This window comes from Blennius ocellaris (assembly GCF_963422515.1).
Source record: "Blennius ocellaris genome assembly, chromosome: 12".
NCBI classification, from domain to species: domain Eukaryota; kingdom Metazoa; phylum Chordata; class Actinopteri; order Blenniiformes; family Blenniidae; genus Blennius; species Blennius ocellaris.
Window position 1 is genome coordinate 5,050,415 of NC_137661.1, and position 15,737 is coordinate 5,066,151.

General features: G+C 43.4%; 2 protein-coding genes across 4 annotated transcripts in view; both read right to left on the reverse strand.

The window, feature by feature from the left end:
* Nucleotides 1-4,651: 4,651 nt before the first annotated feature.
* On the reverse strand, nucleotides 4,652-7,654 carry gfi1ab (growth factor independent 1A transcription repressor b; the record flags this gene model as incomplete). The annotated part of the gene is made up of 6 exons (XM_080506014.1): nucleotides 4,652-4,830; nucleotides 4,964-5,129; nucleotides 5,214-5,351; nucleotides 6,202-6,638; nucleotides 6,941-7,129; nucleotides 7,543-7,654. The coding sequence occupies 6 exons, from the start codon at nucleotides 7,652-7,654 to the stop codon at nucleotides 4,652-4,654; spliced, it is 1,221 nt and encodes a 406-aa protein (XP_080362140.1).
* Nucleotides 7,655-11,836: 4,182 nt separating this feature from the next.
* Nucleotides 11,837-15,737, reverse strand: part of evi5b (ecotropic viral integration site 5b) — a 45,453-nt gene continuing 41,552 nt past the window's right edge. For all 3 annotated transcript variants that reach the window (XM_080506008.1, XM_080506006.1, XM_080506007.1), the window contains one exon: nucleotides 11,837-13,694. In XM_080506008.1, coding sequence (XP_080362134.1) covers nucleotides 13,338-13,694 — 357 coding nt within the window. In that variant the 3' untranslated portion in view covers nucleotides 11,837-13,337. The remainder of the gene's footprint in view (nucleotides 13,695-15,737) is intronic.

Here is a 15,737-nt window from a genome sequence, read left to right on the forward strand (position 1 = left end):
TCTTTTAAATATGGCATCAGAGTAAAAGCGGATTGAACAGGCTTTTCCATAGTATCCAATTTATAGATTTGTCCTTATAACATTAAAATAAAAAACCTTTATTAACACAAATGACTTTCTCTACTTTGTTGCGTTGTTCGGTTTGTTAAAAAATAAAGTTTAATATTGATATTCTAAATTCTTGTACAAATGTTGATGCTGTTTCATTAGCCTTATTTAACGCACAGGTTCAGATAATTGGGTGCCTGAGGCCAAATAAAATGTTATTTTGGCCTTAAGGAGCAGAAAATTGTAATTTGTCGTGGCCTTTACATCTTAAGACACCTTTGAGTTTGAGTGATTTTGTGTAATTGTGGTTTCATAAAAAACTATTTCTGTGTGTCATCTAGAGGTTAGTGTCGTTTTCTGTCATCACATTTCTCACAGGAAGCATATATACAGTGAAAAGCATGGGTTCTAACACAGAACCTTGTGGAATTCCATGACCCGTGTCATTATGACCATTGACCATTGAGTCATTGTCAACATGAATAAAGTATTTATTGTCTGATAGAATGCTCTCCAGTGCAGCACTGAGATCTAACAAGATGATCCTGAAGCCATGAAGCCATGAAACCATCACCATCACCAGTGCTGTTCCTGCACTCTGGATGAAGTTGGTGGACAACAGTTTCATGTTTTCTTATTATAGCTTGTTTAAAGATATGTCAAATAGAAAGTATATCTAAATTTGCAGCACCACAAATCACATCTGTGTTTCAAGTTAATGATATGATACACTAAATATTGCCACACTATTAGGTACATTAATTAGGTTCGTTTTTGGAATAAATATGAAAGGAAATTAAATTTCAAAATACTGAGGCTAAAAATGGTGTTTAAGACCAATAGAAATGTTTATTTGTGGTTAATTTCTTCACTTCAAAACCCTAAATAGAGAGAATATGAGCACAATTCAGACTGAAAAATGGAAAAAATCTAAGCTGCCGACCACCATGTTTTAATTATCTAAAAGTAACCTGAATGTTTTATCATTTGAAAATGTTTCTACTGCTGGTGGTACACTGGAGTCGCAGCGAACACACAGCACATGTTTCTAACCTGCAGAAATATGTTCAAATGAAGCTGTCTTTTTGTGGGAAACTTTACCTCCATTTCTTTACTTACGATATTAGTTTAGAAAAGATCTTTTCTTCTTTGGGAATTTATTTCATGGCGAAAAAGAAAAAGATCATATTATCAACGGGGGGAAAAAAAATCAAAATCAGACTGTGTCTGTAAAGTTTCTGTTCTATAATTCAAGTTCTAATTCAATAATACATCAGCCCAAACCACAAACCCCTCCGCCCTTGAACTTTCTAATTGCACAACTGTGTCTGTCAGGAAAAATGGATGCACTCATACCTCTGCATGTGCAGCCCGTGAATACTCAGCCGTTGTGCGGCGGCTTGTGTGAGCGCCGAGTCGTCAGGCCTGGATTTAAGCCTCAGACTGCATTGCTCTGATTACTCGCCCACTCGAATCGATCGAGCCATCTTCTATTCATATTTGATATGCCTTGGGGCAGTAGGGTAATGCTTTAAAAAGTAAAGGGGGGCGGGGGGGGGGGGGGGGGGGGGGGGGGGGGGGTCCAGCCATACTCTAGGAGGAAATGTGGTCAGTCATTAATGGCTCGTTTTGCAGATTTGATTCTTTGACTGTGCTGGAGCAGCCGTGAGATTAAACCCCCGTCCAATGTTTGTGCTCATAAAAAGAAGGGTTGTCCACTACGGTTGGCCTGAGCTGGCGTCCACCTGCTCTCCGGTTGGTTCGCCTCTCAGGTCAAAGGTCAGGCTGCCAGCATGAAGCGTCCTCCTAGTGTAATGGCACTTAATGGCAGCGTCATTCCAACAGGAGAAACCTCCCCAGTGGCCACCCTCCATATCACACAGTCTCAGCACACAGCCTTGCTTTTTCAGGGCGTTTACTATCACAACGTCCAACATTAAAAAAAAATATATATATATATATATATATGTTTTATTTGTAAATTCACTTGATAAGAGTCACGTCTGGGAGTTACCGGGAGGACGTGAGTCACCGTTTGGCACACAGCAGCAGTAAATCCTCTAAATGAATACTCCTGTTCTCCCCCAGTCTGTTCGTCTCTGCCGTTGAAATATTCAGTGTTTTCACAGGCCTGGCTGTTGTACGATTTTGGAGGAAGTGAGGCATAAAAAAAAATCCTTGAGAGTCAGTGATTTCAATCACGTTTTGGTTCCTCCTTCCTCTCCTTCTCTTTTGGCTGGAAGGTGATGGGGTGGTGAACAATAAGGCTTGTAATGTGATTCACAATATCAACTGACTTCAGCATTTTTCCAGCTAAATCTGTCTGTCAATAATACAGACAGATTTAGCCGTAATACCGTGAAATTAAAGTTCGATTTATGGAGTAAATGTACATCAAAATGAGCACAAAGGACAGATAACAGATTGTGACACCTCTGAGGGACTCACTATTGGAAAGATTCAAGTTTTAAGATTGACAGGGAATCAAAATGATTAATTCATGTAAAAAAAAAAAAAAGGTATTAGTTTTAAAAAAACACATTGTTGGTGAAAGTTACAATTACTAACTAATTATTATATGTTGTTTAGTAATAAACATGTTCTTTAAATGTGCTACTCCCATTATATTGACTGGCTTCATTAAGATTGTGCAGCAGGACTTTATTTATATTGATGGAATGTGCTGAGATGTTAAAAGATCATGAGAACAATAATAATAATCATAACTTGTGATTTAATAGATAGAAATAAGAGTTGAGGATCTTTCAGACCTACGATAAAGTCAGATGATTAAATGTTGTTGATGAGTAACAGTGCTGCTAAATTTCAGCACCAATAATCACAATGTGATAAAACGTTCTAACTGGATAATTTGACATTATTGCTTGTCATAATCTGTTTCCAGTTTTATTCCAGTTTTATTTTCAGATGACGTTGAATTCTTCTCCTTTGGACAGCGACACAATAAGATTACAGCCATAATCTCACTTAGCCTGGTTTGTATTCACTTCGAAGATTCGGTTTATTTTCTTCTTGAAACAAACATTGAAACTCTCCAGTGCTCAGCCCAATAGCAGAAAACTCCCACTTTGTTGGTAGTATACTAATTTGATGTATCGCTTTGACTTGATTAAAAAAAAAAATAATAATTAATCGTTTGTTTTGTCTCTTCTGACACAAATAGTAAACCACAAAGTTTATTTAACCATATTTATTTATAGCCTATTATATATGCAACAAGGTTTTAAAAAAACAATTCCTGTGTCATTCGTTTGGTTGATAATTTGCTATTATTGACTGTTTTTTTTTTAGGTGAAAGTCATCACAAACTGATTCTTCTCATTTATTAATTGATACCATGAATGTGTCTGCCCCGGTAGGTACTAATATTAAGAAGACCTTGTGTTTAACCAGTCCAGCGGCGCCACTGCTCGTGACGTCAGCGTGCGTGAAGCGGAGGAGATGAGGCTGCTGCGTCCCGGGCCCAGCTCTCCTCCACCAGCTGCCGCCTCCACCAAAACCCGTTTCTCCGCCTCTCCTCCAAAATAACAGCCATGAGGGTAAAACATTTGGTTAACGGTGAATCTGCTCAGATTGTTTAAGGTCCAAACACGCAGCTGTGGTGGCCACAACAAGAAGGAAGAGCCTGCGGGCGTTTTCCCAATCACGGCAGCGAGATGCGCAAACGCCCGACTTCTCTGAGTTTAACCTTTAGTTCAGTTTGAGGAAAAGTCTTCCAGCACGTCAACTTGACTTGTGATGCCCATGAAAAGTCTGTTAACGAATAACTAATATAAATCGATCAGCATTGATATTAATAAAGTCAACATACCAAAAAAAAATTTTTTTTTGTTGTTGTTATATTTAGAATTTTACGTTTTGACATATATTTTTTTTACATTTTGATGATTATACTCCATTTATCTTCTCTCGTCCAACAGGCCTCCTCTCATCACTCCACTGTTTGATATCGTGGCAACTTAAATCAAATCAAAGCATCCACACACTCGAACCGCAGGAAAAAGGCAAGATGCATTTATTTCGTGACCGGCAAACCGTTCATTTCCACGAGAAAATGTGCAAAACGAAAACGAAGGAAAGGCGGTTTTCCCCAGCTCCATGTAGAGGAGGGTGTGTGTGTGTGTGTGTGTGTGTGTGTGTGTGTGTGTGTGTGTCTGTGTGGAGGGAGGGGGGCAGTTCTGATCCATGCTGATGGTTTGAGAGAAGTTGTTTTGCCAGCATGTGCAAACAAATTCCCTCCGGTGTATTGGATAAGCACAGATTTCCATCTTCCAGCTGCCTCTCATGACTTACGGTTTGTTTTAAAAACCCTCACAATATATATATTTTTTTCCTAAATATACATAAACGTTTGCTTGGAGAGTTCACAGCTTATCTCTGGTTTTCCCGGGGCTTTGCTCAGTCATTAGTGTTGCTCGACCCTCCGAAGGTTTTCTGTAAAACGAGAATCTTCCTCAGAGCGGAGAGGACAAACTTCGTTTTGTTTTGTTGTTGTTTTTTTCCTTCTTCTCTGTTTTAGGACAGACTGAACGCACACAATCTGGTCAGATAAGCACCAGATGACTCGTCCGCCTCTCCGCTTCTATTTCAGCCCGTGCTGAGTCTCCTTGTGCCGCCGCAGGTCCACCTTGCGCTGGAAGCCTTTGCCGCAGAGGTCGCAGCCGAACGGTTTGTATCCGGTGTGTTTCCTGCTGTGCGTGATGAGGTTGGAGCTCTGACTGAACGCTTTCCCGCACACCTGGCACTTGTGGGGCTTTTCACCTGCGGGAGGGGGGAAAGAAGAAAAAAAAACAAACAAACAATGAGCGCAGGAAGAGCTTTTACGCACAAGCGCGCGCCATTACGCACCAGTTTTGAACGACGGCGCAGTTTCCCACCAGGTGTGTTGTTGTACCTGTGTGGATGAACGTGTGTTTCTTCATGTCGGACTTCTGGTGGAACCTCTTCCCGCAGTACTGGCACGGGTACGGCCTCGTGTCGGAGTGGATGAGCAGGTGAGTGGATAGCGTGGACGAGCGCTTGAAACTTTTGCCGCATATTTTGCAGTCGAAGCTTCTTTCCTGCGAGGTGAGCGACAGGGGTCAGTTTGCAGTCGTTTACAACCACTGAGGTGCGGGATGTGCGCACTGCGCCTGATCTTTTACCTGAGAGTGGACGGCTTTGTGCTGCTCCAGACTCACCGCGTGCCCGAAGGTTTTACCGCAGATTTCGCACGCAAACGGCCTGGTGCCGCTGTGTGATCTGCGGACGTGCACCTCTAACCCATGTGGAGTAGAAAACACCTGAAAATTAATAACAATAATTATAAATAAATTAAATGGCTGATTCGTTTTATATTTGGGGTTTTTCAGTTGGATTTATGCAGCCTGCGTCATCTTCCTAATTATTCGTATCAAACTACGACAAATATTACATTTAAATTATTTACAGCGATTGATGTGAACATTAAATATTTGCGCATTTTGAATATTTGGTAGATTCTTATTTGTTTCCAGTATACAAGCCTTAATAACGTTTTCTATTTATGTTTGTTCTTTTTGTTGTGGCTGATTGTATTTTCAGAAATGTCCAAAGAAAATGTAGAATTTACATGTAAATGAGGTATTTAGTTTAGAAGGAGAACGAGTTTTTAGGTTTAATGTAGGCTTGATAGAAGCATCCTCATGCCTCACAAGGCCGAGTCGATATGCACACACACGTTGATGACGTAAAATGTCAACAAATAAAAATGCGTACAGTGAAATCAAGATTAGTCAATTACTTTTTTTGCGTGTGTCTGAACAACAACAACAAAAACTGTGGCAGGTACTTAAAAAAAAAAAACATTATTTAGTCCATGATTTCACGTTCTACAAGGATAGCACCATGGACAGATTATCACTCACTCACTCACTCACTCACTCACTCACTCACTCACTCACTCACTCACTCACTCAACGTCAGAGCCGTCATTTAACCACAAACCCATATTTGAGAAGACTCAAAGAAAAACGCTTCCAGGGCATTCAAACTGTGGATTTTCTCACCGAGACTCTGAGGTGCTGAGTGACACTTGGTTTATAGAATATCATTAAAACAAATCAAACCTCAGGGAGTCTTTCTGAGAATAGACTGTCTGTCCTCCGTCCTCACCTTGCTGCACTTCACACACTTGTAGGCCCCGTTGAGGACGAGGCTGGAGCACAGCAGGTCGGACTGGGCCTTGGCCTCTGGACTCTTCACGTGCAGTCCGGCCTCTGGAAAAAGCAGCGCGGCGGCTGCCGCTGCTGCGGCCGCAGCGTGTCTCCGGTAGTCCCCGTACGAGTCCTCCAACACGAGAGCGCGCTCCGTGAACAGGGCCGGGTGCGCGCTTCGGTCCCCGTAAAAGGCCATGGCTGCCGACGCTCCTCTGCCGCCCGAGTTCACTGCAGGAGGAGGATGATGGTGGTGGTGATGGTGATGGTGATGGAGGAGGCCCTGCTGCGGCCTCACCCCGGGCCCCGGGAAGCTGCTCCATGCGTATGGCCGGAACGGGACCGTGAAGGGCTGCGGCTCATCCGCCAGAGGAGAGAGGGATTTGTCCGAGTCAACTTGGAGAGGAGAAAGATGAAATTTTAATGACGAGCCCGGGGCCGGAGGGCAGGGAGGAGGAGGTATTTCCAGGAGCCCACGATGGAAGGAGTCATGCAATGTCCTCGCAGGGAATTCCCGTGTGACGATTGTTGCGCAAAACTGATATCAGATTATAAATGATGGAACAGTAAACACGAGACAGAAGCAAATAACAAGAAGGAGGGAGATACACGTGTGAAATAATCTCTCTGAAGCGTGACATAAAGTTACCATCGTCATTTGATTGCGTTTAAAGCACAGAGACTGTGCGCACTGGTACCTGGAGAGACGGAGGGGGACGGGGGCCTCCAGAAGTCCTCGTATTCCGGGGAGCGGCCGCACACGCTGTCGCCGCAGCGCAGCGGAGACTTGGAGGGGAAATCCGTGATGTCGTCCAGGTGGGAGTCCGGGGAGAGGTCGTACCGGTCCACCGACGGGTTTGCGTCCTCTTCCGGGAGCTTATCAGCCTCTGAGAGCGGAACCAGGACAGTAACTCACCCTGCTGGACCTTTGTTTGTATTTCTATTAAAGTGATGCTGAAGGTGTTTCTACATTATTACTACTGGACTGGAAAATTAACTTCACATATAAAACGACAATAGTAAAATGTATTTTAATGGGAAACGTTCTTATAGCAAAGTGTAAATATTCCCATGTTTTAATACATTTCTTCTCGGCACGTAACGGATAGATAAATACCTCCCCTTTAAAGGATTTTCAGATTATTTCCTTCTCAGTTAAACGGTGAAATTGTATCACATCGGCAGCGTTTCAGATGATATTAATTTCAAAAGCATAATGTTTTTGGATGGAATAAAATAATATCGAGAAACGAATATTTAAAAAGAAAAAAGGTCTGTGGAGAACATTAAAAAGAATTACCTGAGCATATTTGCGCGAGTATCGTGTCCAGCCTGCTGTGATCGTCCTCAAAAGTTCTGGGTTGGTGGTAACTGTGCGCCTTTTTACTCTTCACCAGGAAGGAGCGCGGCATGTCTGCGGCACCGGAGGACCTGGTGCTGGTGAGGGTATAACAGTGATAAACAATAATCCTCCAGCCGCGGGGTTTCTCCTCCGTGTGACTCGCTCCGCTCTGCACGAGAGAAGTCAGTACCACAATATTTAAACGCCTCAACCTGACGCACGGAGTATGCGCAGAAGGCGCGCGGCCCGCCTCCCAGGTGTCCGCGCGGACAGGTGCACCCACGAAACCAAATCGTTCCACGTTCATGAACTGATTCGTTCCTGTTTCGTCTGCGTGTTCTAAAGAAAATTCGGATGAATTGAATTTAGGCTTGTATATTGATCTTTAGGGAAATCACTATTGAAGCATTTCAACCACGAGGGACTTCAAAAGGTGAACATTTTAGCCGAGAATTTTTAAAGTCCAAAAATTTAAATATTTACACCTTTTGATTTCAGTGAAACCTATATAGGAAACATCATCAAATCAAGCCGAAGTCTGGGTGCAACATCAGAGCTGAAACTAAAGAACCACATTAAGACAATTACAAAAACGAGCTGATCGCCATTTATAAAATATTGAAAAAAACGAAAGGATCTATTTTTAAGCAGGCTGGAATATGGTGAGGGTGTGATTGCAGGTCTCAGCTCATTCAGAGTCACCGACACAAAGAGGGTGCAGCACATTACTGCACCTGAGCTTCAATCTGGATCCACTTCTAAACTTCTGCTCCAGAAAACTTTGACTGGTTTTGGGCTTTAATGCATCACAGACTTACTAGTAGAATATTAAACATCCAGACCTCTGAGGTCCCCAAGAGGAGGTTTACTAAATGTTTATAGAGTCAGAAGAAACAAGGTGAAGCAGATTTTAGTTCCTACTTCCTCCAGACACACTCACTTCCTTTAAATCAGACCTTAAAACTATTATTTCTTCAGGATTTCTATGAAACAATAGATTGTACTTATTATATTGTCTTTATCTTGAAAAAAAAAAAAGCTTTGGCTTTATTAGTTCTTGTTTTTATGCTGTTCTTAGTCACTTTGTTTGGATATTTAATAAGCACTTAAGATTATAATTCTTAGTAGCCTTGTTTTAATGTTTTTCCTTTATTTCTATTCTGTGATTTGTTTTGTGTCTGAATGGTGCTGTAAAACCAAACCTGCCTGGCCTCTCCTTCCCTCGTGTGGCGTGCAGCGTCTGGTCCTCAGTCTGTCTCTGCTGGTCCATTTCCTCTGTGGATGTCTGCTTGGTTCTGTGTTCTCCTGCATCATTCCCTCTATTTTACGTTGTTTTCTGGATTATTTTTTTTGTGCCATTTGTTTTAATAAACTTTCCTTCACATCTGGCAGCTCTCATCCATCCTCCTTCTCCACTCTGTAGCACACATTTTAAATTATAGTGCTTCAATCTCATTATTCCTCGTGGATTTCTGTAAGAGGTTAATAAACCTCTTTGACCCGTCTCATTCAGGATTACTACTCCACATTGTTGTTTCATTTGTTCTTAAACGTGCCCCCGCACTGGGATTTTCACATGTTTTACTGCTTCAATATGGAGTCACCATTTTCCATAATAATCCCACGCTCAAACTAAAACTATCGATCAGGTCACTAACTGAAAACATGATTACGTTTCATGAAGTAAAAAAGCTCCACTGTATTTAATAACAAAATAAGTTCATGCAGTGGATCAGTGATGGAGGGCCTGTTAAGGGCTAAACGTTCCTGGAACCCCCGAACGTGGCAGAGACCAAGAAAGACCATTGCTGATGAAAAAACGTGAATAGGAAAAGGCTCGTCTTTACCACAGAGTACCTGGACAAATCACATCCTTCTGGGGAAAATATGTAGTCGATGCAACAAAAATACAGCGTCAAATAAACCATTTTCATTGATAAATGACTCCAATAAAAAGATCTTGATTGTCTGAATTAAAAAGATATTGTGCAGGTTGAATAAGAAATGAAGGTGGGCCAGTGGTGGTGAGCAGGACTGTGTATTGTGGGACGACCCAAGACTTCAAGAAGACTGGCAGAAGAAATGAAAAGAAGTTTGGACAAATCACTGCCAATCTTCTGGGCTTCACGACTTCCCCCGATCACATAACTGAGGAAAAACAACTTCTCTACATGAGATGGTGGAAAAGAACAAGTTCCTTTTAGCAGCAAGAAACCTGGAGAACCAGAGTCAAAGGTGGAGACTTGCTGTCGTTCTGGTCCGGGTCGGACCGGAGGAGAGGAGGAGAGGAGGAGAGGAGAGGAGAGGAGAGGAGGAGAGGAGAGGAGAGGAGAGGAGAGGAGAGGAGGAGAGGAGAGGAAGAGAGGACAGGAGGAGAGGAGAGGAGGAGAGGAGAGGAGGAGAGGAAAGGAGGAGAGGACAGGAGGAGAGGAGGAGAGGAGGAGAGGAGAGGAGGAGAGGACAGGAGGAGAGGAGGAGAGGAGAGGACAGATGTATGTTAAAAAAAAATAACATTAATATTAATATGAGTCAAAAGGATGTTTTATTTCTCTATGGCCTCACTGACAATGAGACGTGTTTACAGTCTGTGTGTGTGTGTGTGTGTGTGTGTGTGTGTGTGTGTGTGTGTGTGTGTGTGTGTGTGGGTGTGCGCGAGTGTGCGTGTAACCAGACCATCACCTCCACTGTGCAGTGTTGAATATATCAGGACGTCTGCATGACACCAGGTGATCCAGTGTTGTTGTTTACTATTGCAACATGATTTGTGAGAAACATAAACACGAGCAGATGTTTTCTTTGCGTTGTGAGATTTGTTATTGCAATTTTCTTTTTTGGACAAAGTTTATCTTGTTTATCTCTATGAAAATACTTTCGATGGATTCAAATCTTTCCTGCATTCATAAAATTCTGCCGTTTTAAAATTGCAGGACAAGAATCCAGTGCATTGAAGTGATGTGTGCACTGCTACGTGTTGATATTGTGATGATGATACAATGTGCAGCCTCAGTGAGAACGCTTCCTCTTCAAACGCTTTTCTTCATGAAAAGATGGAAAAAGACTTTTTAGATGTAAAAATACCAACAGTGAAAGAAAGTGGAATCCCTCTCAGTCATTCAAGCTGCAAGAACAAGTTTCACCTCATGGAAAAATCAAAGTCAGTAAAAAAAAGCATCACCTTTAATTATGTAAAGCTTTTCTTTTTTCCCCACAAACATTTGTTTTCTGAATCCATGCTGGAGCAGCTGTGGTGCTGCTCTGTGGGACACAATCATAAATCAAACAATGAACTTGAGGTGATCCAACAGAATGAAGGTCGTGTGTGTTTGAGTGTAAACTTTGTGTTTGTTTCCTCCCCCAGAACAAAAACATGTCTGAATCGACGATGGATGCAACTTAAGCAATCGCAGCAGATTTATTCAATCTCCACAAAGGTCGATTTTACTGACGGTGAACATTTGTATTTTTCCTTTCAGAAAGTTGTACTGCAGCTTCATTATGCCAATAAATGTGTGTGTTTCCAACGTCTGAGTAAATAACTGGCAGGAAATGTTTGATTAGACGCTTGAATCCTGCATCTTCAGTATTTTTGATTATAATCTACATACATCCAACACTGGAGCAACAAATCCTGCCAGTCCTCACAGTCAAATACGCAGTAATTCTATTCACATGTTTAATAAGCACAGGACCTTCACCACCAAAACAGCCATTTGTACAAACTTCCCCAAAGAAGACACTTGCAATATGTTTTGCTAGTTTTAGCAAATAAAACAAAACTGCATTGAAGAACTGATCACATTAGTTCATATTTTAGTTTTCAAATAGTTCAAGGTACATTTACTGAATGGAGCAGACTTTTAAAATTCGGGATCAAACCTTTTCCCAGCACCGTTTTATTCCCTGCCCCTTGTGGAAATAAATGATCGTGAGAAACCTTTCAGTTGTGTTATTAAAAGCACTGTTTTATGACTGAACCTGTACGTGTAACTGAAATATTGCCACATAGATCTTAGTGCAACACCAGAAACTTACCAGTTCCACATTAGATTAGAAAATCCAACAATTTAACTAAAAGTTTGCTTCTCTCGCATGAAAAGATGAGTTGCTGAGGCAGAATCTATAAGCGGCCCAAGAAATCACTTCCTGAAACCAAATAAAGCTCAATCTAAGCAGCTAATCTTCAGAGGAAGGCAGAGCGAAGGTTTCTGTCGGAGCTCTCGATCGTTCAAAGAGACGTGAAGACGATGGTTCATCAATTTATTGTGAAGTTTCTCTCTCTCCCTCTCTCACACAGACAAACAAACACAATCTCATTTAGTTTTCCAAAGTACACCGACCGCTCCATAGTGTTGCCACGTGTCCCTTACTGCACTGCAGGCTCAAAAAAAGAAAGTGCCAGAACATGTTTGTCTCCCGTTACTTCATCAAAGGGACGCCGTCGCCTCAAAGTCACAATAGTTTGGCGCCCCGAGGAGTTTAGTGTTCAGCCCAGACCTCCGGAGCACGAGGAGGAGTGGAACTGCCTTTTGGAGGGAAGTGGAGGAAGGAGCACTTCGCTTTGGTTGAACTCGACGACTCCTGATTTGTCTTGGGGTGGCGGCCATTTTCCCCGCGTTCCCTCCCCGGCTTTGTCATCCGTTCGTGTGCAAATACGTGGCGGGAGGAAAATATTAGTCATCGGTGGATCTTCTCACCCTGAAAGTAAAGAGTCTGTACAAGAGCCACGGGTCAGTGGCCGGCCCTGCTCGGCACTTAGCGGCGCCCTCAGAGCGGCGAAGCGACGGCTCCTGGCGAGAAACGGCTCGCCTTCCGACCGGGGCGTCGCGGGAGCAAAGCCCGTCACTTGTCTTAAAGGGGACCCGCCGTGTTCAAAACCCATCGTTAAAAGTAACTTTGGCGACTCCCCAGTGTCATTTGCAGTGAGACGTCGAAAGGATAGGTGGGAGGCTGGCGTCAAACTACACCAGAGCCGTCGAACAAGACGCTGGTACCTACAAAAGGTATGAGCTTTTCTTTTTGCACGACAAGTCCCCTTTAATGCAATAAACTAAGTCCCTTTTTGTACAACATATCATCGAAGACGCAACAAATACATATATTCAAGTTCAAAAGCCAAAAAACCCAAAACTAAACACAAACAAAACAAATAAAGAACAAGATACACATTTACATATCTACATGTGCGCAGACGTCACATTGACCTCGAGGTACAACAGCTCCTGGTGGAAGGCATGCGGCTTGTGCTAATAGAAGGCCAAAATACTCACTGCTGGCTGACAGAGGCTGCTTTGATACCAGGCTCCGACCAAGATAGAAATATATTCATAGATATAAACACACACACACACACACACACTCACACTCACAATCACACAGCTGTGCCTCCGCCGCGGCGAGTAACGGCATCGGTGCGTCGTCTCATCTTTGTTTATAAAATGCCTTTAAAAGAATAAAAATGAATGGTTTTATTGCTCTCTCTGTCTCTCTCTCTCTCTCTCTCTCTAACGGCGCCGCCCTTCTCCTGTCCTTCACCTTGGCGTCGACAGTGTCTCTTCATCCTCTGCTTCCAAACGGCCCCGCCAAGCAGGACCAAAGAGAAAAAAAAAAAAACCCCAAATCAAACGGAAAGTAAAAGAAAAGAAGTGTGATTCTCAAGATATGAAATGATGATTCCTCCACTACACGCCGACACGCATCCTCTGAAATGGCTGCGAGAAGAGCCCCGCCCCTCGGGGCTCCACCCCCCCTCGCTCTCACACCGTGGTGGACTTGCTGCTTTGAGGCACGGTGAGCCTCAGGGCCTCCCCGTCCTCCTCCTCCTCCTCCTCCTCCTCCTCCTCCTCCTCCTCCTCCTCCTCGTCCTCCTCGTCTTCGTCCTCCTCGCTGTCCGTCACCCGGAATTTGGGGCGCAGTTTGACGCGGCCGCCGTTGCCTCTCGTGCACGGGGCCTTCTGGAGGGCGGGGCTCTCCACGGCGGTGGCGGTGGCGTCTTCGTCCGAGGACTGGTAAGCCTCGGCCACGCCGGCGTAGTGGTTGACGATGTGGATCCCGTCAAACGAGTCAAAGGCGGCCTGGTTGGCTAAAGACCTCTGACCCTTCAGGCAGCAAATCTGTCAGGGAGCAGGAGAAACGTTAGGAGCAGTGTGTGTGTGTGTGTGTGTGTGTGTGTGTGTGTGTGTGTGTGTGTGTGTGTGTGTGTCACACATGAAATACACCGTCACAGGTAAACGTTGATGAAGTTGAGATCAGGATATGATTCGATATGAATACAAACACTCACAAGATGATGTTCAAGTTTTTGTGCTTTGAGTTTTGTTCCGTTAAAGAAAAACTCTTTTTCACCTGTAGCGTTCATCGTTTTTGATCATTTCCGGGTTGTCGTTTGGTTTTTTTCCTGACTTCTGCTCACCAGGAAATAATGCCGCAGTAATAAAGTGAAATATGAGGCATTTTGTTTTGAAAAACCACCAGAATCATGATTCTCTTTACAACTGGACGCCGCAGCGATAAATGATAAACTAGCATGGCGCCATGACACCTCAGACTCAGGTTACACGCTTACAGCGGAAACGCAAAACCATGGTTGTAATTTGAGTGTTTGAAAAGACTCAGACTCCTATTATTCTCTGTGCAATTGTGTGTTTCCATTACAAAAACAACCAACAGCACCCACTAGTGGCCCGACGTGAAAACTACATCGTTTGCGGTGTTTCTGTCGTTGTGGTGTATACAGTCACCCGGGCTCATTTTCAAAACCACGTTTTTATTTGAAGCGTTCTTAATGTATATGAAACCCTGTACATTTCCTGCAGGAATCCTCCATTGTTATTATTATTATTGTAGATTTACTCACAAATATACAGAGAAGCTAACGACTGTGTGGCGGGACTTAATGTTTCAGAAAAGGTAGTGTGTATGACTGGTAACGCCGATGAGGAACTCCAGAAAACACACGACTGACGACAGAGGGAGGCAATGTTTTCACGCGACGACATTTCAGGTGAAAAACGCACGGGTTTTTGTATTTTTGTTTCGTGCTGACACAGCAGAAACTCTGAAAACAATGTAGTTTTCCTGGTGGGCCACTAGTGGGTGCTGTTTTTTTGTTTTTTTTTAATAAATGAAAACATGTGCAGAGAAAGAAACGCTATAAAAATCAACGATGACGAGTACGACATTCGTTTGACAACAACGTTGGATTATTATTCCTGTGGCATCAACAACAAAACTACCAGGAGAACATGGACTAGTTGTTATTGTCCATCTTCTCGCCATTTGCAGGACTGTGGGAAAGAACATGCACAGTAGCAGCGATTCCTCCGTCGACACCGGAGCCTTCTTCAAATAGCTACGTTCTGCTTCGTTCACATGACGACTAGATGGAGCGTTTTCTACAAGTTGCACCTCGACAGTCGTTCTCAAAAACGGGACACCCGAAACACGACGAGTGTTTTGCGTTTCCACTTGAAAGCGTGGCGTGAACCCGGCCTGAGACACGGGGCGACATCACAGGTCTTTGACAGGCGTCGCGTGCGGGGAGAAAGTCAAGCAAACCCCAAAAACACAAAGGGAAACAATACGAGGCCAGAGCCCCGGTTCAGACTGCTCTGAGACACAGCTTGTCTGCAGACACACTTTCATTTCAGGGTCAGTGAAACTGCTTTTAACTTCCCCCAGTGTGAGCTGCACCGGGTTCTGCTGATGAGGAGCTGATGAGGAGCACAGTGGAGACGACCATCAGAGTTCAGGGAAGACGCTGGCAACTACAGGTGAAGACATCTTTTTATTTTCCAAACTAACAGAATATGAACTTTGATGAGGTTGTCCAGGTGTGAAATTAACTACGTACATTTAAAAAAAAAAAAAATGTCCACACTAGAGTTCCTTTGGTGACTTTATCCCACACTTCTTGAGTCGCAGTTATGATTCTTTTCTACACTTCTGAACTTTAAGTGTGACATTTTGTCTCTTGTTCTGACGCCGACCGATTTTCTCATCTTTGTTTTGGTTTGTTTTTATTAAATTCCTAATAAAGTCCCTTTCAGACACTCGGTAAGCATGCACGGACACTGACCGTTGGTGTGAGCGTAATGATTCTTTGTGGCCTCCACACACTGGGAGCAGAGGTCAGAGCAGCTTCGCTCATAATCTGC